The 25,411-nt window shown below is 41.2% G+C and overlaps 2 protein-coding genes across 2 annotated transcripts in view; one reads left to right on the top strand and one right to left on the bottom strand.

Annotated features, from left to right (window-relative positions):
• LOC132525120 (organic anion transporter 7) overlaps positions 1-12,831 on the top strand; it is a 33,350-nt gene extending 20,519 nt beyond the window's left edge. The window contains exons 6-10 of the mRNA XM_060157638.1: positions 8,470-8,585; positions 9,256-9,470; positions 11,093-11,201; positions 11,668-11,871; positions 12,771-12,831. Coding sequence (XP_060013621.1) covers positions 8,470-8,585; positions 9,256-9,470; positions 11,093-11,201; positions 11,668-11,871; positions 12,771-12,831 — 705 coding nt within the window. The remainder of the gene's footprint in view (positions 1-8,469; positions 8,586-9,255; positions 9,471-11,092; positions 11,202-11,667; positions 11,872-12,770) is intronic.
• Positions 12,832-15,651: 2,820 nt separating this feature from the next.
• The window catches only part of PLAAT5 (phospholipase A and acyltransferase 5), a 33,321-nt gene continuing 23,561 nt past the window's right edge, over positions 15,652-25,411 (bottom strand). The window contains 1 exon segment of the mRNA XM_060157639.1: positions 15,652-15,690. The gene's annotated coding sequence lies outside the window, so the exon portion shown is untranslated.

The following is a 25,411-nucleotide window of genomic DNA, read 5'->3' as shown; positions in this document are numbered from 1 at the left end:
AATTTTGATTTGCCTTTCCCTAACAACTAGTGGTGTTAAGCACTTTTTCATGTACCTCTTGGCCACTCGTATGCTGTCTTTGCAGAAATGTGTATTCAGTTCGTATGCCAATTTTTAAATTAAGTTATTTGGCTTTTTTACTATTGAGTTGTACGAGTTTCCTATGTATTTTGGATATTAACCCTCGATAAGACATATGGCTTGCAAATATTTTCTCCCATTCTGTAGGTGCTTTTTCATTTCGTCAGTTATTTCCTATCTGTGTAGAAGCTTTTCAGTTTGATGTATTTAGTACGATTTGTCTATTTCTGCTCATGGCCTGTGCTTTTGGCGTCACATCCAAAAAATTATTGCTAAGACCAATATCAACAAACTTTTCTCCTATGTTTTCTTTAGGAATTTTACAGTTTAGATCTTACATTTTAGTCTGTAGTCCATTTGTGTTGATTTTGTGTATAGTGTAAGTTTCCAGTTTCATTCCTTTGCATGTGGATATCCAGTTTTCCCAGCACGATTTATTGACAATATCCTGTCCCCATTGTGAATTCTTGGCACAACTGTCAGAAATCAATTGTCTGTATGTGCATGAGTTTATTGCTGGGCTCTCTATTCTGTTCCATTGGTCTATATGTCTGTTTTTGTGCCAGTATCACACTCTTGGTTACTGTGGCTTCGTAATGTATTTTGAAATCAGAATATGTGATGCTTCCAGCTTTGTTTCTGTTCAAAAATGCTTTGACTGTGGGGACCGTCTATGTTTCCATATGAATTTTAGGATTTTCTATTTCTGTAAAGAATGCCATTGGGATTTTGACAGGGATTTATTGAATCTGCATATTGCTTTGCGTTGTATGGACATCTTAACAGTATTAATTTATTTGTTTAATCCATGAACATGATGTCTCTCAATTTTCTAGTATCTGCCTTAATTTCTTTCTTCAGGGATTATAGTTTTCAGTATACAAGTCTTTCACCTCCTTGGTTAAGTTTATCCCTAAATACTTTATTATTTTGATGCTACTGCAAACAGGATTGTTTTCTTAATTTTATTTTTAGACAGTTTGTGGCTGGTGTATAGAAATATAACTGATTTTATATGTTAATTTTGTATCCTGTAACTTTACTGAATTCATTTATTAGTTCTAACAATTTTTTGGATATGCATTAGGGTTTTCTACAAATTAGATCTTGTTGTCTTCAAACAGACAATTTTACTTCTTCCTTTCTGATTTGAATGCCTTTTATTATTTTTTTTCTTACCTAATTGCTGTGGCCAGGACTTCCAGTCCTACATTGAAGTGTGACCCTTGTCTTGTTCCAGATCTTAAGGGAAAAGCTTTCCGTTTTTCACCATAGAGTATGATGTTAGCTGTGGGCTTTACATACATGGCCTTTCATGTAAGTTCCTTCAATACCTAATTTGTTGAGAATTTTTACCATAGAAGTGCATTGAATTTTGTCAAATGTGTTTTCTGCATTTATTGAGGTAATCACATGATCTTTAGCCTTCATTCTGTTAATTTGGTGTTTTGCATTGATTTGCTTATATTGAACCATCCTTACATCCCAGGAATAAAGCCCACTGGGTAATGGTGCACGATCCTTTCAATATGCTGTTGAATTTGGTTTGCTAATATCTTGATGATTTTTTCAACTATGTTCTTCCGGAATATTGGCCTGCATTTTTCTTTTCTTTTCTTTTCTTATGGTATCTTTGTCTCACTTTGGTATCAGGATCATATTGGTCTGACAAAATGAGTTTAGAACTGTCCCTGTCTTCTATTTTTTGGAAGAGTTTGAGAGGATTGGTATTAATTAATTAATATCTAATTAATTAATCTTCAAATGTTTGGTAGAATTCACCTGAAAAGCCCTATGATGTTAGGCTTTTGTTTCTGGAATTTTTAAAATTACTGCCATATACACTTTATTAGTTATTGGCCTATTGAGGCTTTCTGTTTCTTCTTGATTCAATCTTTGTGGGTTATATGTCATATCTTTGTGTTGCAGTGATCCTTTTATCATTATAAATTACCTTCTTTGTCTCTTGTGACAGTATTTGATTAAAGTCTATTTTATGTATACAAGTTGACTATCCCTGCTCTGTTTTGGTTATCATTTGCATGGAATGTCTTTTTTTATCTGTTCACTTTATGTCTACTGTGTTTTTAAATCTAAAGTGACTGTCTTACAGATAGCATAAAATTGGATCTTTTTTTAAAAATTCATTCAGCCACCCTATATCTTCTGATGGATGAGCTTAATCCATTTACATTTAAAGTAATTATTGATAGGTAAGTACTTACAATTGATAAATTGTTTCCTCTCTGTTTTATTGTTCTTTTTTCCTCTCTTCTATTGCTATCTTCCCTTGTGATTTGATTTTTTATAGTGATGTACAATACTTTGATTCTTTTCTGTTTTTATTTTGTATATCTACTGTAGGTTTTCTCTTTGTTGTTTCCATGAGACTTGCATAAAACTTCTTATAGTTATAACAGTCTATTTTAAGCTGATAACAACTTAAATTCTATTATGAGCAAAAACTATACCTTTACTTTCCCTAAACACATGTTTGATGTTATTAATGCCAGAGTTCACTTCTCTCAAATCATGTATCTATTAATAATTTTTGTGGTTCTAGTTATTCTTAACAGTTTTGTCTTTTAACTTTTATACTAGTGTTAAAGAAATTTACATGCCACCATTACGGTATTAGATTATTCTGTATTTGTCTTATATTTACTTTAACCATAGAGATTTTTACTTTCATATGCTTTCGTGTTGCTGTTTAGTATCTTTTTCATTTCAACTTCCTTTAGCCTTTCCTGTAAGGCATGTCTATTAGTGACAAATTCCCTCAGTTTTTCTCTGGGAAAGTTTTTATCTTCCTCATTTTTAAAGAACATTTTTGCTGGGTACTCCATTCTTGGTTGGCAGGTTTTTCTCTCAGTACTTTGAATATATTATTCCACTCTTTCCTTTCCTACAGAATTTCTGCTGAGAAATCCACTGACGGTCTTATGGGAGTTTTGTTGAGTGTGTTGAGTCACTTTTCTCTTGCTGCTTTCAAAATTCTCTCTTTATATTTCACTTTTGAGTATTTAGTTATAATATGTTTTCATGTAGACCTCTTTAGGGTCTACCTACTGGGAGTCCTTTGTGCTTCATGAATCTGAATATCCACCACTCTCCCCAGAGAAGGGAAGTTTTCATCCATCATTTCTTTAAATGAGTTTTCTGGTCCTTTCTCTCTCTCTTCTCCTTATGTGATTCCTATAACGTGTATATTGATTTTTTTATATTGTTCCATAAGTTCCTTAGGCTGTCTTTATTCTTTTCCATTCTGTTTTCTTTCTGTTCCTCTGACTATGTAATTTCAAATGGCCTGTCTTTGAGTTCATAGGTCCTTTATTTTGTTTGATCAAATATGCTGTTGAAGCTCTTAATTGAATTTTTTAGTTCATTTATTATATGCTTCAGCTCCAGAATTTCTGTTTGGTTCTTTTTTATGGTTTCTGTCTCTTTGTTGAACTCCTTATATTCTTTATGTGTTGTTTTCCTTGTTTCATTTTGTTGTCTTTCTGGGTTCTCTTGCAGCTCACTAGCTTTTTTATGATTATTGTTAAATATTTGTAGGCAGTCTGTAGATCTACACCTCTTAAGAACTGGTTACTAGTGCTTTATTTTGTTCTTTTGGTGATGTCATGTTTTCCTGATTCTTTGTGATCCTTGCAGCCTTGTATTGGTGTTTGTGCATATGAAGAAGCAGTTATTTCTTCCAGTCTTTACAGTCTGGCTTTGGCAGGGAAGCTCTTCACCAGCCCCTGGAAATTCTGGGCAGGCCACTTGGCAGAGACTACAGGTGGGCCAGTTAGCAGGGTTCAATAGTGGTCCTACTGCCTCGGTCCACATACGGCTGTGCCTTCAGCCAGGTTCTGCAGGTGGGAGGGCCCACTGCCAGCGTCCATGGAGAGGCAGAACTTGTTCTGGGGTCTGTGGACAGGCCTGGTGCCATTGTCTGTGGACAGGCTAGATGCCAGAGTCCACAGGTACTGTTGTTGGTAGGCAAGTTTCATTTCAGGGTCCCTGGATGGACCTGCTGCTGGTCATGGGCCAAAGGCAGGTCTGGTGATGGGATCCACAGGCAGACATGTTGTTGGGGTCCTGAGAAGGGTGGCGTGGTGCCTGGGGTTATTAACACAGATGCAGTGGCCCTGAGAGGCCCTGAGATGATAAAGAGCCATTGGCATAGTCCTTTTTTTTTTTTTTTTTGTAAATATTTATTTATTTATTTATTTTTGGCTGTGTTGGGTCTTCATTTCTGTGGGAGGGCTTTCTCTAGTTGCGGCAAGCGGGGGCCACTCTTCATTGTGGTGCACGGGTCTCTCACTATCGTGGCCTCTCTTGTTGCAGAGCACAGGCTCCAGAGGTGCAGGCTCAGTAGTTGTGGCTCACGGGCCTACTTGCTCCACAGCATGTGAGATCTTCCCAGACCAGGGCTCGAACCCGTGTCCCCTGCATCGGCAGGTGGATTCTCAACCACTGCGCCACCAGGGAAGCCCCAGTATCGTCCTTTTTTTAAAGAAATTTTGAAATTTAGGTGGAGCTCTATGGCACTCTGAGACTGTATCAATATATACCTGACTTATAGGAAATTATTTTGTGCCAACTAACATCTTGGAAGTATCTTTAGTTCCAAGCCCGCACCTAGTATTTTGTCTACCAGGTTGGCCCAATCCAAAGAATTAAAGCTTAAGTCTTACAGGAAAGTTATTTGCCAGGTAAATAACAAAAAATAAGTGTTACGAGCTGGAAGAAAGAAAGGAACAATGCATTATCAGGGTAAATGGCAAATGACAATCACCTCAGTGGCAAGAAGAAGAAAGACAACATTGTACAAGGGGAACAAATGAAATTTGGTTTAGGAACTGGATTCTATGCATGAATGAGTACCCAAGATCGCCTTAATTTCATTTTTTAAATTTTGTAAAGATTATTCAGAAATTTGTGGTCTTAGTCTTGTTTAACCTCCATCTGACAGATTGCCAAACACATTCACTCCAGACAATCCTTCTTACTTAAAGCTCTTCCCCTTCATATCAATAACAATCCATTGATTAATCCAGTTTTGGCTGTCTTGGAGTCCAGTAAATGATAAACGTTTCCTCTGCCTAAATCACACCCAACTGAGGGATAGTTAATGTGCTCAGAAAGATGACAATAAAAACTTATGTTTTTCACTACAGTGAAAACTGAGATAGAGGAAGTGTCTAAATTTCAAGCAACAATAAGTTTGCTAACACTTCAGCCCACAACTGAACTTATTCACAAGTGCCAGGTTTTTCCACAGATGCAGAGCCTGCATTGCTAAATATAAGGTGTGACCCAGGCAGCAAATCTGAATGAATTTTCATTCTAAAGGCATTCTGGGTCACTGAAGCATATCCATTGCATTCTCCTAATTTACCAGTCAAATACCTCAGTCCTCCAAGGGGCAGTGAGGGTAGGTATAAAGTGGTCTGTAGTATTACTCTTTCAAAGTCTTTCTTCTTGGAAACATGAAGATTATGAAGAAAGTGCCCCTACCCTAAGCCACCAGTGTTTCTCAGGCAACTTCTTTTTGGTCAGTTCTTATTTCAGTCATCCTTTGGCAGATTCATTTTTCCATCTTTTCCTTCTTTATCTTTTAATAAATTGTCCTCCTCCCCTGCTCATTTCATTCTACTGGTTCTGGTATTTCAATGCAATTGTGGTCTTATCTACCTTCCTTCCTGCTCTAAACTCTGTACATTCCAAATTCTGATACTCTCCTCTCACCTCTGCTCTGTCCAATTTCCTTCTCCTATTCCTGTGTGACATCTACAGTCTTTTTCAGTCTTCTTTTCTATTGTCCTAATTGTTTCAGACCCAGTAGAAACACAAGAACTCATGCTCCACAGTAGCCCAGCCTGAAATACACTTCAGGCTGTATAAGAAATACACTTTCTTAAAGGATCCCAAGGCGCACTGTCCAATGAAACCATTAAAAAGTATTCAGTTGAAACTCAATTCTCACAAACTCAATGATGGCGCACTTATGTGATGGTAAGTGACATGGCAACTATGAGAGACCAACACAAATTTCTCCCCTGAATCCTCTGCAGGTTTCTCTTACATCCATAAAACTTCAGAGTTTTCCCAACTATTCTACATTAAGAGACGTTTCTTTCTAAATATCATAAATTGTAATTTTGAAGAAATAAATGTCCATTTTCTCCATTTCTGATCTCATTGACAAACATCTTCTCAAAGCTCTCCCAATCCATGTTTTATACCTATATTGGTTCTTGAATTTCAAGTCTTTCAGCTTCTAAATGCATTCCACCTTCAGCCAGTTTCTTCCACCCTCCCTGTCTTCCCTCTTTCTTTTTGTCTTCCTCTTTCCCTTCCAAATTTATTTCAGGACTACTTGATGACAGATCCTGTGACAGTCGCAGAGGGGAAAAGTCTACAGTTTCTATCTTCAGAAAGATCACACTCAACAAGTAAAATGGGCTTGATAAAGTCTCTTTGAATTAAAGCAAGGGTGGAATGTGACTGTCAAGGAGGGACATAAAATCTGAACTGCAGATATGTGGGCAATGAATGCATCTTGGAAGTAGTTATATATGAAATGGGTCTTACAGGTTAAGGTAGAACTATCCAGGTTTAAACCAGGCAGAGAGATGATTAAATTTGCAGTTGAGAGCAGTCCAAATGACTTACAGAGGGGTCAAACCAGGGTGTGCTGGTAAATGTTTAACACTTAACATTACAAGAGGAAGAGAAGCATAGATCTCAGATGTGGCAATTATCACTTTCCGTGGTGCGACCATCACCACCACAGTGAGTTTCATGCCACCAACAAGACGGCAACTGCTTTACAAACCATCTAAAAATTGAACAAAGGGCTTTTGTGAATTTGTACACACCGATTCCAGAACGCCACTGGGCAAGGGTTCAGATGAGGGCTGTTTCATGCTTTTTACCCCAGGATAGTGTTATGAGTGGTACAAAGCATTTTTTAAGCAAGAAAATGAAGTGAAGGTCAGAGAGAAGAGTACCTTTTAAAAAGTGAAGATACAGCAGGCTGCCATTTGAATACGGGTCTCTTTTCCCCTGAGTAAGGATTTTACCAGGTAGGAGGAGCTCCTTGAGCTCCTGTAAGTGATCCGGCATCACCCCCCAAATACATCTGCCAACACTATTCACGTCTCTGCTTGCTCACCAAAAATGAACGGCCAGTGTAAAATAACCACACCACATCCCAAACTTTAACTTTGATATTGGATGTAATTTAAGGCTAGTCTTGCAGGCATTGCATCCCTCATCTGGCCCAAGTTTAAAGTATTATTTGAGCACATTCTTACATTATCGTCCATGACAATGGCCTGTGGTCATGGGATTCTGGTGTTAGATGCGATCCTGACTCCTCTCTTCTAAAAGTGTTAAGTCCAAGATTTCACTATTTGGGCTTGTTCTTTAAATGAAAGGACATTCTTGCATGTGTAGGTCCTCAGTTAGGGTGGCCTTTCATTTCTCTGAATTCCTCATGGAATTATTCCAATGGACTTCAAGGTACGTTTTCATTTGTAGAGGTGGGATAAGAATTAAGACTATATTGTTTGAATAACTAATAAGTAAGTATCTGAGGTATGCTGGATATAATTCCTTATGCATATTTTTAGCCTCATGTATGGACCAGGAAATCCTTGTGAGGGAAATGCCATGATTTTTCTCCACCTCTTCTCCTCCTACTCTGATTCTTCTACCTATTCTTCTTTTAAATGACAAGTAAATTGAGTTTTAGAAATATTTAATTACCTTCCTCAAGGTATATACCTAGCATGTTGCAGGGCTATTAAGTAACTCCAGATTATAACCAACTCTGGGTTTAAATCATTCTATACCAAGAGCTCTCCTAATTTCATCCTCAGTTTTAATTCTAGGCATCTCATTCACGGAGGCACAACATGCCAGGATTTCCCCCAAAGGGACTGAGAAAAGAACCAAAATAAAGATTCTCAGGAAATGTTCTTTTTCCTGAGACAAACAGTTTCTCTGCACAGGACAGCCAGCTGATAACCAAGCTTAGTTCTCAGGTCTTTCATGCCCATCTGGCACAAATGGAGCTTTGGAACATAACCCAAGCAACTCTGCATTTGATTCCCTTTCTAATCTGAGTATCTAAGGTACACTCCCTTTCTGATGCCCTGTAGTCCTCTCGAATCTTGTGTTTGAATATTTTTGTTGCTACATCATTTCCTTCAGTCCCCTTTAACTCTGTAATTCGCTAGTCATACCACTTTTACTCCTGTCATTACATCCTCAGTGGCTATATTTTCCAGTAGACGGAAAGGGACATCATCTATCCTGTCATCTGTTGAGGGCCTCACAGTGCCTCCCGTTGTGTGACAACTGAACAGTCTGTTGTTGTTGTTGTTGAAGGTCGTGAGATCCATCCTGCAGGAAGAGCTGGAGGCCGCACAGACCAAACCTTCTGTGTTTGACTTGTTCCGCACACCCAACCTGCGTAAGAGCGTCTGTCTCCTGTCCTTTGTGAGGTGGGCTTCTCAGAGTGCATGAGGGACGCTAAAATAGTGGAGACATGAATCTATTCCATATCAAAGGATACAACATGTTGTGGGAACAGATTTGAGATAAAATACAGAGGAAGCCATAATGATAATTGCTGTGTTTAGAGCAGTCAAAGGGTTATGAAAAATACTGACCCAGAGCTATTTATACAACGGCGAGTTTTGTTTATCATATCACCCTACCAATCTCATCACTGGAAACTGAGACTGAGAACTTCAGTCATGGTACAGACATTGGCTTTAACTTTCTTCACTTGTTTGTTTCCATTTTAATGGAGGTAAAATTACAAGCAGTAAAGTGCACAAAAATATACAGCTCAATGAATATTTCCATATGTAAATAGGCAACCATCACCCAGATGAAGATATAGAAAAAAGCTCTAAAACTCTAGAAGGCTCCATCATGCATCCTCCACAAAAAACACTCCAAACCCTCCCCCCAAACTTAACAATAATTAGGAGCTCCAATTTTAGAATTTTAAAATCATCACCTTGCGAGGGATCATTCCATAAAATATACCATGTTTTTATACTTTAAATCCAACCGTTGGCTGCATGGCTAATATTTATTATCATCATTTGTAAGACAAAGGCTCTAAACCTTATGATAAGTGTCTTTCATTTTTGTTCACCACAGATTTGCAAACTTCATGTCCTTTTTTGGCCTGATTCTCCACCTCCAGTACATAGGGAGCAATGTTTTCCTGTTCCAGGTTCTTTTTGGCGCAGTCAACCTCCCAGCCAATTATGTTGCATTTTTGGCACTGAATCACCTGGGCCGTCAAGTAAGCCAAACGCTCTTCATGTTTCTCCTTGGAGTCTCCATTCTGGCCATCACATTTGTGCCTCAAGGTGAGAAGAGAGCACAGGTTGAAATAAGAAAATGTCTTATCTCAGAGATTTGAAGACAGGATCTGAAGGCAGAAGGAAGTGAAGACAAGGGTTCTAAGGATTTTCCAAAACCAATCTGAGGATTTAGGATAGATTCTGTCATTAAGTGGCTGAGAAATAGGCAAAGGTCAGTAAAAGTCAGTTCAGACATGTGGTTGTCTTCATCATATCAGAGATGTGTTTGGTAATCCGTGCCATTTATTGCTGACAGTTTCTCTGGGAGAGCAATTGATCACTTTCTCTTTGGCCAATCACACTTGTAACTGTAAATGACAGTATTATGTCACTATATATAATTATATCTCATGTGAGGACACAACTGTCACTTCCTTGGTCTGGTCTCTTTCTTATTACTACAGTTTCAGTGAAAATTTACTCCCTGATTCTATGTATCCACTCTTGTGTCTGGAATTAGGTCGCCATAACTGCAACCCTGGTCCCAGGGTGTCATCTTGACTCTAAGGTATTTTTAATCCTTTGTCTTCAAGCATAGAAGGTACAGAGAGTAGGAAAAAGGCATTAAGCTGTTAACAGCCTCTCTTAAAATCAATTTTACTAAATTAAATGACCATATGTAATTCACAGGGGAACCCAGGTGGTCACCATGCTTCAGCTAGCTCCCAGTGCAGTGATGCACTTTACAGGAGCCCATCTTGAATATCAGCATCAACGCAAATTTGCTGCCTTACAACAGAGCTCACTCCCACGTTGTCACGCTTTCATGATTTTTTGTTTTGCGGTACGCGGGCCTCTCACTGCTGTGGCCTCTCCCGTTGCGGAGCGCAGGCTCAGCGGCCATGGCTCACGGGCTCAGCCGCTCTGCGGCATGTGGGATCTTCCCGGACCGGGGCACGAACCCGTGTCCCCTGCATCGGCAGGCGGACTCTCAACCACTGCGCCACCAGGGAAGCCCGAGCCCCATTCTTTTATTACTCTCTACTGCATTACTAGCCCCATGTCAACATTGTGTAAACACCCAGGTTTTGAACTCCTGGAGGATATTGGTGAGTCTTACATCCATCAGTAATTGCTCATATAATAGTCCTATGTTATACATGAAAGGCAGAGGAGACACTGGACAAAGTAAATGAAAGCAAATTCTTGCTGGGTTTTTGTTCCCCTCTCCATCTTTGGCAAATTTCTGAAATCTCTGATATGTAGGAAGAGTTGATGCAATAACTCAGGTTATTAGTTTCTTATTTAAGTTGTAATTAAGTTGCTATTAGGCTGTGCACATTCTCTGCCCCTGTGTGCTTTCTCTACCAGGTATTTAACACATGCAAGTGTCTCCAATTGTCTTTTTCTTTTTAAATATTTATTTATTTACTTAATTATTTGGCTGCACCACGTCTTAGTTGCAGCACGCGGGACCTTCATTGCCATGTGCAGGATCTTCAGTTGCGGCATGTGGGATCTAGTTCCCTGACCAGGGGTCGAACCCAGGACCCCTGCCTTGGGATCGTGGAATCTTAGCCACTGGACCACCAGGGATGTCCCGCAACTGTGTCTTTTTCATTTATAATTTGGTGGATGGTGATTTCTTCAGCTCAGATTTCCTGAGTCTCACTTGTCTTCTTCTCCAGAAATACAGACCTTGCGTGTGGCTTTGTCAACTTTGGGAATAGCAGTTTCTTCTATGGCTCTCATGTGTTCTTTTGCCCATGGAAATGAACTAGTCCCCACCATTGTCAGGTACACAATCTCATGGAAGCTCTATCAGGGTCAAAACAGACCTTTCCCAGCTAATCAAGACTTATAGTGGAAAGAAAACTAATCTGATTCATTACCAAAAGCATTGATTATAATAGTATTAATAATAACAAAAATTATAGCCAAAATTTTTGTTAAAATCTCACTTTTGTCAGGCATGAGTTAAGCCCTTTAATGTATCATCTCCCATAATCTGCTGAACCATTAAAGGGTAGGTGCTGTTGGTAAGAGTATTTTTTCAATAATGAAAACATATCTTAATGCACTTGTGCACTTGAAAAATTTGTGAGCAAATAAGAGCATATTTTAAACGTAAGAGTACGTCATCAGCCTTCATGTGTCTAAACATTGCTGAGGTGTCTCCCATAATCAAAGCAAAATAATAAATCACAAATTACTTGTATGGATTTATACCAGATTATTTTTGTATTGTTGTTTGCACTCCAAGGGTAACAGCCTCAGGATTCATGGGAATTGCTTCTAATATTGGGGCAGCCCTGGCTCCCCTCTTGATGATCCTAACAGTATATTCTCCCCACCTACCCTGGATCATCTATGGAGCCTGCTCCATCCTCGCTGGCCTTGTTGTTCCACTCCTTCCTGAAACCAGGAATAAGCCTCTGCCTGACTCCATCCAGGATGTGGAAAAGGAGTGAGTAAACCGCTGGCTCTCCCTTCGGGTTGCTGTGTGATACAGGTTCGCGCTAGGAGGGCAAGGCACCATGCAGGGTCACTGTCCCCAGGAGAAGGCTTACACCTAGACTACTCCAGGGGGTCAGTGCGTTTGGTTTAGCTACAGCCTCATCCCTCCTCACAGTGACCTCAGACTCCCCCGAGCCTCCCTAGATCACACAGACCAACACCAGTAGGCACCAGTAGGTTTAGTGATGAAGAAGCCAAAATTAATGCCCTAGTGTGACATACATACCCTTGAAAGTGTTTCACAAACATGCACAGATCCAGACACCAGATTCTCATCCCTCAGATCCTGGCAGCCCTCAGCCCAATGAGGGCAGTAACCTCCCTGAGATTGCTGGTGTCTGTAGGTCTGTGACCTGCCCTGGTCACTGAAGATCTGAGGGAGATCAGGGAGAGGACAAGATCCCCTTCCACAGATGACAATATATCTCAGGGGAAGGAGTCCTACTGTGCTGCCTGTAAGATTCAGACCATCTGGTTTTCACTGGGAATGAAAGTGTTAAGAAAAGAGAGGAAAAGGGTGGTAGTTATTGGTATTTTTAAGTGATCAAGAATTTGAAAGGGTTTAAAAATTTTAATATACTTCCCTTGTCTCTTCCAAAGACCCCGTTAGCCAATACCATGGTGTCCAAGGGTGAGCGCTGAAACTATCAAAGCTGCCTCTCCAGATTCTGTCCCGAGAGCTTGGCTTTTTTCTTCACAAAATTTACTCAAATTCTCAGGGCAGGTGTCATGGTTTTTATCAAAACTCGTGGACCAAGAATCAGCTTGCTCTAAAGAATGCAGGACATAGATGTTTTTCCATGTTTTTAAAATTTTGTTCGTTTGTTGTTTTCATTGTATTTGTTCTAGGAGAAAAGGCTCAAGAAAAGCAAAGCAGGAAGATACTTCCATGAAAGTGACACAGTTTTAAAGGATTCCAGGAACTAACTGCTAATCAAAGAGCAAGATAAACAAGAAAAATTAGGATCATTCCCAGATATTGGCAAAATTTGGAAAACAAATAAATAAAAAGATATAAAGGAAAAATGGACCCCATTTACAATTGCAGTTCTAAATAACTATATAAAAAATGCCTATGACTAATCATAATAAGAAGTTTGAGGAAAGTCATAATACTTTTAAAGGGACCATAATAAAATATGTGTATAATTGTAGAACCCTAGCATGTTTCTGGAAAGAAAGATAGAATAGTATTTAAAACATTGATTCTGCTCTAATTAATGACAGAGTAAGTGATGTAATAATTACTTTGGGGACAATCTGAAAAAGTTCCAAATATATCTACAAATTAATTATAGACAAGATCCAGAAAAATGAAGTTTATGGAGGGAAAGTGGTGCAAGTATTTGGGGCCGCATACGCTGAAATGAAATGCAGATGTATTTACAAATCAAAAGAAGTCCAGAATGAGACGGTGGTGTGGAGAACCCTTAAAATTTGATAATTTGGGCATCATAAATCACTGGTAGAAAAAATGATTATGTAATAAATATCATTAACTAACTTTAGAAATAAATGACTAATAATTTGATTTCATTCTCTAAACCAAAAAAATATATATTCCATATGGTTAAAATGACAAATGGAACAATTAAGCCATGTTATTCAATAGAAAACGTGGATACAAGGTCTTGGGATTAAGAAAATGTTCTGATAAGTAAAGCAAATGCCAACGATTTAAATATAGGTAGATTTGACTAAATACTCATTTAAAACCTCTGCTGGACAAAACTCGAAAAACTTATGGGAGACGTCTAGACAAAATATTCACCAAAAGGATAAAAGCTGTTAACTTTTAGTGGTGTACCTTTTTTTTTTTTTTTTTTTTTTTTGTGGTACGCCGGCCTCTCACTGTTGTGGCCTCTCCTGTTGCGGAGCACAGGCTCCGGACGCGCAGGCTCAGTGGCCATGGCTCACGGGCCCAGCCGCTCCGCGGCATGTGGGATCTTCCCGGACCGGGGCACGAACCTGCGTCCCCTGCATCGGCAGGTGGACTCTCAACCACTGCGCCACCAGGGAAGCCAGTGGTGTACCTTTATGAGATTTTACTTGCTTCTTTGTAAGTTTCTGTACTCTAAGTTTTAAAAGGATAATGCAACATTCTAAAATATTACAAGATACTATCAAAAATAAACTGCAAAAGACAAATTAACAATTTTCAAAATTATTATATATTAATATGTAGGATTCTAATAAATATTCATGAAAAGAATACATAATTCAATATTAGATGGTCAAAAGGCAAGAGCATATAATTTTCAAAAGAAAAAAATCCTATGACTAATAAATTTATGAAAAACTACAAAACGACTGAAATTTGAAGACATACAAGCTAAGTAAAATACCAACTTTTCTGAGGAATGTAAATGGAAATTTGTTAATTGATGGTGGAGTTATAAAATAACATATACCACACAACTGCACAAAACAGAATGGTGTCATTATAAAGAGCTTTAAAAATCTTTCACTGATTCAGCAACCATTTATTCAGCATGTAATAGTTACCAAGCAGTATGACAGGAGCCTTGGATACAAAGAGGAAATGAAAAAAAAATGTATAAAAACAGATGTAGCAGATATTAGTCTCTGTGTACTGGCGTGGCATCACATTTTTATTTGCTATGGGCAAAGAAAATTTATTTTAAAGTCCTCATTCCCTCCAGGCTGGTAGAAAATTGCAAATCAGTTACTTTGGGAAATTATTTCCACAAGACTTCCACACCAGAGCTATCCAGATTCCAGGAGTATATACGGTTACAAGGAGGAGCTGCACTGGTTATCAGTTACCTGTTCAAAGAGGTTGCTACTGGACCAGTGGACACTCAAGTGCAGCAATTCTGCCATTCACACCACAACGAAATGTTGGAATCTGGGGCTTCTCATCTGACACTCAGCTCCTTTTACAGTCACAATGGAAGGGGTCTTCTGTTTCCATAGAGTGTTGCCAGGGCTCAGGACTGGGTTCCTGCTCCCCCAGAGCCTACAAGCACTCCTCCATCCTCAGACTTCCTAGACACTCAACTTCTTTCTCTTATTAGCTCTTCCACACAAACCTTCTAGTTACCCCATGGGCTTTAGTTTTTGAAACACAATCAAGTCAATCAGTCTTACAGTCTTTTTTTTTTAATTTCAGTTCTTTTTAAAATAAATAAATTAATTAATTTATTTATTTTTGGCTGCGTTGGGTCTTCATTGCTGTGCAAGGGCTTTCTCTAGTTGCAGCGAGAAAGAGGGGGCTCCTCTTCGTTTGGTGCACACGCTTCTTATTGCGGTGGCTTCTCTTGTTGCGGAGCTCAGGCTCTAGGTGCGCGGGCTTCAGTAGTTGTGGCTCAGGGGGTTAGTTGTTCCACGGTATGTGGGATCTTCCCGGACCAGGGCTTGAACCTGTGTCCCCTGCATTGGCAGGTGGATTCTTAACCACTGCACCACCAGGGAAGCCCCAGTCTTATGTCTTCTTTTGCCTTTTTCCTGCCAAATGACTTCCAAGAGATCAAGAAGCACAGAAATTACCACTTGCAGAAAGTGGGAAAGAGAGAAAGGGAATGCCAAGGAATTATCAATAATGAATGTCATTGGTTTATCTGGTCTTCTTCCTAATGAAATGTTCGATATCCCATCAGGAGAAAGACTAGACAGCATCTATTGTGCATCACCCCAAAGGCTAGCTTAGCTGCCAGTCCATAAAATCTGATGTTTCATGGCAGATAAAGTCCCACAGGTCCTCATGGGTCTCTGACATTACACCAGCAGCTGTGGCCCAGCAGATGCTCTGTGATAGAGAGAGTAGAGTGAGGTATATTTTGGTGGAGAAGTATAGTAAGCACAAGTATAGAAAATTGTGGTGAGAGGGTTGGGGAATTTTCCTTTCAGTCTGACACAGAGTTGCAGGGTCATTCTTCAAAAACGTCCAATCTGTCATTGTTCTGCAACAGGATTATCCGTGAACATGTTTCGTTTACTCTGTATTTTGTAGTATTTCTTAAAAGGATTTTTATAAAAGGAAAAACCGAATTCAGATAACTAATGACATTTAAAATCAAGTGAGGAAATGCTATATGGCAAATCTTGCCTCCTAATTGTAGTATCAGAGCTTCTTCCTGGACATAGACACAGACTACCCACTAACAGAGGCCTTGTCAACCATACCCTTTTGAACCATGAGGCGGTATATAATTTTTGACAATCGTTATATAAAATCTGATTCTATTAATTATTCAGAAATAGTATCATGGAATCTATCATGGTTCCTAAAGAAGGACAGTACATAAAGCAAGTGCAGCTATTTTTAGGACACAGGTGATTTATGTAATGACGTGGCATGGAAATCTCTGCTGAAGGAGGCTTCCGTCGGTACCCTCTCTAAGTTATTACGCTTTATTATTCTCAAAGTTATTAGGACACCACTGAGTGGAATACAGTCTTGTAGTGAACCTGAGAAAAGGAAATGTGTGAAAACTAGAGACCTGCAATTGCACTCATGCAATTTAGTAAAGCTGGGGTTTGTTTGTTTTTGTTTTTTACCATCCTATCGTCTTTCTTTTCAGAAAACTTAAAGATACATTAGTTGATCCCTGTTTCCCAGAATCTATTTTTTCCAGAGTCCATGAGCTGCTGTGGATCACAAGACAGAGACTAAGTGGCTTAGTCACCATAAGCCACTGTCTGTATAGCATGTTCTATAGGAGCTGAAAACTCTTATACAAGGACATCTCAACTAAAGAGCTGCTTTTTGTCATTTATCAATGTGTTTCACTTCCTAGATATAGAGATATTGTTCCATTTTAGATAACCTATGGCAATGATAAATACAGCATACCATCCCTATGGGCAAGACAGATGGGCTACAACAAGAGTATGACTTAATGCACACATCTATTCCTTGGACTGGTCCTTGGTCAAAGTGACGTACACCCTTCAATGTTACACTCCTGAGGGACTGCTCATACACAATAACTCATCCTTGTGGCGTTAACTTGGCTCATTCTGTGACTCGATACCAGACATTTCTGAAGGGCTCTTCCATCTCTACCTCCTCCCGTAGCTTGCCTGGGCACTCTGTTGCAGCAATACTGGTTCAACATTTAGCTGGAACCAGTCATGCCTTCCTCACAAACTTATAGATTGTAGTTCTAATACACCTCCTGCATGAAAATGAATGGTGAAGAGGTTTTTTTTAATCCCAAAACACCAGACGCAAAACAAAGACTGATCTGTTAATTTACCTTCACTGAAGTATCCCAAGAGTGTTGGGGGTCCCCAAGAACACATTTGAGTCTCATGATTTCCTGGAAGGAGTAACAGAATTCTGAAAAGCTCTTATAGTATGCTTATGGCTTATTACAGCGAAAAGAAAAATTAAAATCAGAAAAGGAAAAATGCCTTAGGTGGAACCCAGAAGGAATCAAGCACAAGCTTCCTGTTGGCCTTTCCTGTTTGGAGTTAAGTACACCGCTTAATTTTACCAGCAACACGTGTGTGGTACATGACAAGACGTATGAAGAAATTCCAGCCACAGAAACTCTCCCAGGCCTAGGTGTCCAGGGTTTTTATTGGGCGTCTGTCTCATAAGTTGGACAGCCCCAGGTGACTGCCCTTAACTACTCAGTTCTAGTCCCCCAAGAGGTCAGACTGATATAAAATGACCCATGGCCCCAGGTTAACAAAAGCACTCATTCACCGTAAATCAGATTCATAGCTAAACTATCTGTCACAGCCCAAGTCCCAAATATACAAATAAACCCTGATCAAATCAAATATTCAAAAGACATATAGGTTGTCTCCCAGGAGAGAGAAAAAGGCCAGTCCTTTCCTCAGATAGAGCAGGTTTTGAACATCCTAGGCCATTGAGTTAAAGTCTTTACTGCACACCAAGAGACCGTGGATACTGTTTCTTCATTTTGGGTTAAAATTGTATTAGGTCAGGAAATGTTATGATTTTCATTCTGATTTCATTATGATGATAGAAATAGATTTAGTGGATAGAATTGACCGAATTTGACATTGTTTGAATTTTGAGGGAATGACAATAAAGAGTTAAGGGAAAACCAGGCATTTTATTTGGATGAAATGAAAATTAATCCATTTACATGGATTTGTATCCATTTGTATGGATGAGGGTAAAATGTACAGAGACATCAGGAGAAGCAAGCAATGATAAGTAAAAGAATATCTGAAGTAGACAATATCTAACATAGATTTCCTAGCTATTCCTAACATCTCTTTTGCTGGTTATATTTCCTCCATGCTCCCTTTTCGAACCACAACTCCAAGAGCTCATCCTTCGTCTGTCAAGATCCCATCAAAAGATCAGAGCCTTGACTGATTCAGAGAGTCCAGATAAAACAAACCATTTTTATTTATCTACATAGACAGTGAAGTGACAAGTAGCCAAGGATACAAGTTCTTCATCGTTTTTGTCCCACAACCCACAAAGGACGTCACACAAAGGGATCAGAAGACTACCGTCTGAGTTGTGGGACACCCCACTGATGCAGAGCTGATGCTAGTCTGCAGCTAAAATATCTATTTTATACTCGGCAGCTCCTTTCTGAGGGAGGCAGAGCAGGAAGGCTCATACCTCACTAGAACCCAAATGGCAATAAGAAACTGTCTCTTAACAGGCATTAGCAATGTCATCATCACTGCTTAACACGTGCCCTCGGTCTGCACAACGGACTCCATGACGACTCCATGACTTCATGATATCACAACTGCAGTTGCAAGGGAGATAATGCCTCCCTAAATTTCAGGGGTCCACAGTGGACCACCAAGCTTCATTGGACTTTTTTGATTGATCACACAAAGCTATTTAATAATGTGGTATTTTTATTAAGCTCTTCTTCCTCCATTATCTCCATGATTACTGTAGTAACCTGCTTCCCTCTACAATGCTATCCTCTACTATCACAAAGGAACTACGTGACAATGCTGGGGAAGATAGATGGTTCTTGGTGTGCACTTATCTTACTAATCTGCTTCGAATTACAACATTTCCCCATTGGGAACATCCCTTACAATAACCAGAATACTACACATCTATAACATATTGATTCCCACAATACATTCAGCAGTATCAATCACCACTACTTGACGTGTATCAGCCCTGAAGTTCCCACCCACAAAATTATAACAGTCCATTGTCCAATCGGAAAGTTATTTCCATATCCAGTTAAAGTAATTTCCCAGTGTAACATGAGTACCTCCTGGCAGCACAGTGAATTATTCCTCAGTATCCAAAAATATGAAGAGATTCCTTTGTTGCCATAAGTTCCCCAATACACCTTCATCAGTGCATAACGTCTCTGGTGCTCCTTAGGAACTGATGAATTTTAGACTTTGCCCCAGTTCTGTTTTTCCTTGAACGGATAAAGTTTGACTACAGGGATTACGTCAAAGTCATTGAATCAATACCAGTCCACTCAGCATAGGCGGGAGGGAGTCACATTTTGCACTATAAATGAGAGAGCTCACTGATCTTCAATCTGGATCTTAAAATTCTGTTGCCATTTGCTGGCCTGTTATCAATAGGTAACATCCATCATGAGAACGTTATCAGTCACTTCTGTGGGTACCCCCTAAAGTAATCATCAGATACGTAAGAGTCCTACAGTACGGATCTTCAATTGGCCTGTATAACTGCCCAGTAGCCTAAAGAGCATATACCATAGTTTGCGTGCAGGCTTTAATTCTGTGGTTTTTATTGCCCAGGAGCGGAATCATTTTCCAGAAACACAAGAGAATATGTTATTGTCCAAGGAGCAGGAGAAAACACACATTTCCTATGGAATAACCTAAGGGGGGAAATCTGTTCACCAGTGCTACCCGTGTGTCTCACCACATAGAAAGCTTCTCTAAGGAATCCCAGCCATGAGTCTGGACGGAACGATCAGCTTCTGTGCACTAGAGCATGTTTGGGGTCCTACTGGGAGAGGAAGAGCAAAGATCTGAGATCGTAAGGTATACTGTGGTCATTGGCTGTTTCTGCCCGTCTGACTCCTTCACTTCCGAATCCACAATAATCACACAGTTCTGGAGAACTGGCCCATCAGGGTATTTTGACGCTGATGCTATGAAGGCCTAAGTCCAGATGTACTCTTTTCTGTTCCAGGATTTGACAGTCACTTCAGCCAGTAAATGCGTCACTTCGCTTAAGCACCTTTGTTGTTGAGTATTCTGTCCCTTGAAACTAAGAGAGTCCTGACACAGGTCTACTTGTGGCTCAGGGAATGTCCAGGGGTGAGACTTCAAGACGTCTCTAACAGGTCATTTCCCTGTATTTGGAGGATCACAGCTCAACCATGCCAAATATCCTTCTTTCCACACTTTTCTTAATATTATATGTCTGGCCGGGTCCTCGTGTTTGGGGTCTGGGTAGTGCCCTTAAACCGACAAGTAACCTCCTGCCTCGCCCTTCCGGAGCCCAGCCTTGCAGAGTAGAAGTCCTGAGTGTGAGCCCCCAAAAGGCAGTTTCATCAGTTTAGAGCACTGCTTTCCTATTGCCCAGTGAAGCCCCAGGGCTGCCACCCATGGGGCACAGAGGAGTGGAAGAACAGAACCCTCAGCGTCTGCAAGTGAGTGAGAAATATTGAAACTTCTTGTTTTATCGCCCTGAGCCGAGATGGCGGTGAAGGCTGCTGCTACAATGTACCAGACGGGGATCCCCGAGACGCCAGAGCTGCCCTCCCGGTGGGTTTCAGCGTCCGGGCAAGCTCTGCTGCAGCCACTGGTGGGGGGGCCTGTGCAGCATCAATCCTGGAAGTGGATTCCCACCAAAGGGGTTCTGACGATCCACGGCTCCCGAGTTCCTCCCGGGATTGAGTTTTTTCCCGCCACCTCCCGGTAAAGAGCACATACCTTGTTGCTTCAGCCCTGTGAGAGACACTGAATTTGGGTAATCACAATTCAGTGTTTGTACCCTGCAGGGACTTTCTGTCCCAAAGGTATCATAGGTCAGCTCGAAAGCTTATCCTACTCATGAATATCTATTACTATTCACCCAAAAGCCAAGGTCTGGTATTAGGATTATATGCAATTAATTCTGCCTCTGCTGTGAGCCCCGTGGATGACTAGCCCTTTCTCCCTGCCCACATTTCCCTTTTCAATTATGCATCTCCGGGCCTTAAATACCCTCTTCTGGTATTTATCTCTGGGTTCATGATAAAGCAGCTCTTGATTTTAAAGTCCTTATTTTGCCAAGTGGAGACATTACTGCTATAAACATTTACCCAGTTGGAGCACCATGTAAAGCTGGGTGAGTGGGTGCCACGTGTTCACGGGGGCCAAGTCTGTAATGGAGATAATGAACACATAGAGCCACAGGGTGACTGAAGGTCGTCCAAAAGTATTTAAAACGGCACAGGGATAAATGAGGAGGCTGGGATTAACATATACACGCTACTATATATAAAATAGATAATCAACAAGGAACTACTGTATAGCACAAGGAACTCTACTCAATACTCTGTAATGACCTATATGCGAAAAGGATCTGAAAAATAATGGGTATATGTATACGTATAACTGAACCACTCTGCTGTACATCTGAAACTAACACAACATTGTAAATCAACTATACCCCAATATAAAATAAAAATTACATTAAAAAATTTTTTTAACAAAATTCACTATAAATTTTTTAAAAAGAAAGAAACGGCGCCTGGAACAGCGTGAACGCTCCACGAATGTCACTGCTGTCCTTGTCATTATTACTTTATTGCCCTCAACTGTTGGTGGAGCCTGTCCGCCAGGGCTTCGGGTCTAGCACACGCCCCCAAGGCTGCCCAAGTGAAGCTCTGGGCCCTGCCTAGCCCAGAGCTGCTCCATTTTCCCCGTTTCACTCATCAGGCAGCTCGATGATATTATGCCTAAAGGGAGGGTTCTGATGCTCATGCAAAGTGCAGAAGCCAGGGCTCTGGAAAATCCACTAAAGCCAGCCAGACCTCCCTTGTCTTTCCAACTCAGAACTCTCTCTGCCAACACGCTCAGGACTCGCAGGATCAAGCAAAGGTTGGGGGAGCCATCCTGCATGAAGACGGAAATACCAGGAACCTGTGGCCTCCACTGGTTTCTTTTCAAACGCCCTTCTTTTGAAACGGAACTGGCAGAACCCCAAATTACTCATTTACAAGGCACCCCCCCATGTTGCTACAAACTCAAATATGCTTTAACTTTGAAGTTGAACTTTAAGCAATCTTTCTGAAAGCACACGGAAAAAATTCGTCTTTTTATATTTAACCTAGCTAACCGAATATATTTTAATACCCACCATAATCAAACAAAAAGAAGAAGAAAACAAAAAAACGAACCACTTTGCACCAAGAAACATCGTGTGGTCCATAAATAGTTGTCTTCTGGTTAAAGCATCTGCCCAGTTAACGATGGGCTGGTGGGCTTCAAAAGCACTGGGAACTAGGCTTCCCTGGTGGCACAGTGGTTGAGAGTCCGCCTGCCGATGCAGGGGACACGGGTTCGTGCCCCGGTCTGGGAAGATCCCACATGCCGCGGAGCGGCTGGGCCCGTGAGCCATGGCCGCTGAGCCTGCGCGTCCGGAGCCTGTGCTCTGCGGCGGGAGAGGCCACGGCAGTGAGAGGCCCGCGTACCACAAAAAAAAAGCACTGGGAACAGACACTTGAAGAGAACAGAACTTTGAGTGGCTCAGAAAGCATTCTTAGAGTTTATATTGTTCGGCTAAAGTGATAAAAGAAGTTTCAACAGGAACAGTGTAGGGTCAGAATGGTCTATTAGCATCAGCATGCCATGCATCCAACACCCCCTCCCCTTGTGCTGTGCTTGACTACATGTGACATAAAAATCCCAGTCCTGCAGAATCAAAAGTCATGATTCCCTTTAAATCTTTACATTTTGAACAAGCTCCCCTCCCGCCTGACTGCGGGAAATCCAATTCCGTCCCAGAAGGTTCCAGAGGACTCCCACATGGAAACTCTGGTCTGCTTGCTCCCAACGGACTCCCTCTGGGGCGTCCCTGAACCTCTTCTCCCCGTAGCTGCAGCCCTCTCGGGTGCTAAAAGCCGTGCACACTAGCCCCTTCCTTTATGGCCCCCACACACGGCGAGCAGGTGGCTTGCGGCTAACAGAAGGTGATTATAAGCGTAAGACAAAAACATAAAACTAGGAACTGGGGAGCAGCTCATCCCTACTCCCGGTGTCACTAGGGGGTCCCCTCTGTCTGGTTCTCTCCGCAGCCTCTGGCCTGCTGCCCCAGAGATGGGGTTCATTCCCCACGTGTCAGTTGGCACGCCTGACTGGTATATTTTCCCCTCGTTATCTCCCACTCCTGGCCAGCAACACCAGATCCCTTTGTCATCACAATAATCTCTGCAGAGGTTATTCAGGGTCTCCCGAAGTCCATCTTTCCATCCTTAAGCAAAACATCTGGGTTGTACGTAGCACCTGCCGGGCCATGTGTCACTTAGACTGGGCCTCCCTAATTAAGGAACACAGCACGCTTCTGTTCTCTGTTCCCTGTGATATGCCAAGCGAACCAATGCCACCACTGTCCCCACTCACCCATGCCCCCAAAGCAAAAAGGAATAAACACTAAAAAAAAAATAAGAACACAAACAAAAGATCAGTATTTAACATCTCAGAAACATTTGCATTCAGATGACTTTCCCTTGGAATCTCCCCTCCAACAGTGGGTGTGTGCCTTATATCTACAAGACCAAATAGGCTCACCAAGGGGTCCCACTCAAAGCAGAGTTGTTTTTACCCTAGAATGCAGGAACCGCTACAGGTTTTTTAGTAACACTTCAGGAAATGCTCCCCTCTTCATCTGCAAAGTATGGTGTGTGCATTCCAAAGCTCATGACTTTAAGGACAGCTCGGAAGCAGGGGGAGACCACTGTCCAGCAGGTAGTCTCCACCCCATGCTCCACTGTGTCTTGCATCCCCCCAACCATCTCAGAACTGCTCACTGCCAGCCCTGACCAGCGCTCATGGGTTCAGGCAGAGGCGGGCGGAGCCAGGGCTTGGCACGTGGCAGACACTCCAAAATGTCTGTTGGATGAATGAGTGAACATAAGCCCTGAAATGCTCCTGAGGGTCTCTGCCTCACTGGGTACAAACCAGAAAGGACCCAGGGAAGTGTCTTTCTGTCCCAAGCATAATAAGCGAGAGACAGATGTGTGCTGTATTTCGAAGTTACTACGTACACCCTGGCGTGGGGGAGTTGTTGGTCTGTTAATCAAACAACACCTGATTCCCTTGATTAATGATTAATATGGTCTATGAGTTCAAAGTGATCTTCAGATCAAAAGGTTTACTAACCCATGACTGAGTTAATTCAAAGCTAAAATTTATAAAGTATAAATTCCCGGCACTTGGGTTCTCCTCCAAAGGAAGATTCCAACTTAGACCATATCATGAATAAAGAGACTGAGGGAGGGGTATTGGGAACTCCAGTGATCTTGTGGGGTGGGGAGGAGGTGATTACGGGAACTAGGGACAATGGCTTTATCCTAGTCGTGATTCACAGAAACGGGGGCGAGCTCCACCTACCAGCACCTGTAACTGCTGTGCAAAGCAGAGAGAGGGGCCGCTCGGGACGAGCAGAGGGAAGACCATCAAAGAGACACACCCAGACTCCAGCATCTAGGAAACAGAGAGAGGCAGTCAAGCTTGGACTGCTAAGAACAGAACAGAGCGGGGGAAACTGAAGAGTTTCCCTGCAGGTCTGTTTCCTCCAAACAGGAGAAAGACTCTAGAAGATCCTAACAGATCTTACGTAAGATGCTCGGGGGTTCCATCCCGCTCTCTTCACGTTCCTCATGTTTCCCCAGGGCATTTCGAGAGCCCTTCTCTGGCTTTCTGGGTGGCTTCAGCTCTCAGCCGGCACTAAGGATCTCCAGCCATCATCATAGACCTTCCATCATGTCCACATTGTTCAAAGCACAAAACCCACTCCTTTCTCTCCCGCATTCACACCGAAGTCCATTGATTAAGTTATTTTAAGTATTCCTCTGAAATCGGTGAAGATAGAAACTTCTAATTTTCTGGTGCTTATGAGACAGAAAAGCAAGATAAATGCTCTCGTTGATTAAACTTTAAGTTGGGAGGTTTTTTAGACAATAAAGAATAAAGCTATGGATAAACACCAAGGTCCTACTGTATAGCAAAGGGAACTATATTCAATATCCTGTGATAAACCATAATGAAAAGAATATGAAAAAGAATGTACGTGTGTATGTATAAGAGTCACTTTGCTGTACAGCAGTATTTAACGCAACACTGTGACTCAACTTTACTTCAATAAAAAAAAATAAAAGTCATGTATAATTTTTAAAAGAAAATATTTCTTGGGAAAGGTGTTCCTAGATCAAGGCACAGGTGGCCCTGAGCAGCGAGTTACAGGTTTCCTAAAAGGCCTCCTCCCCTGACTCGCACTGTGGGTCTGAAAGGGCAATAAAACGACCTTCTGCAAAGAGTTCTTCATTCCTGGGAACGTTCGGCAGAGATTTCCAGGATGTTTCAAG

This window comes from Lagenorhynchus albirostris, chromosome 9 (assembly GCF_949774975.1).
Source record: "Lagenorhynchus albirostris chromosome 9, mLagAlb1.1, whole genome shotgun sequence".
NCBI classification, from domain to species: domain Eukaryota; kingdom Metazoa; phylum Chordata; class Mammalia; order Artiodactyla; family Delphinidae; genus Lagenorhynchus; species Lagenorhynchus albirostris.
This window is presented reverse-complemented; position numbering and strand designations above follow the sequence as displayed.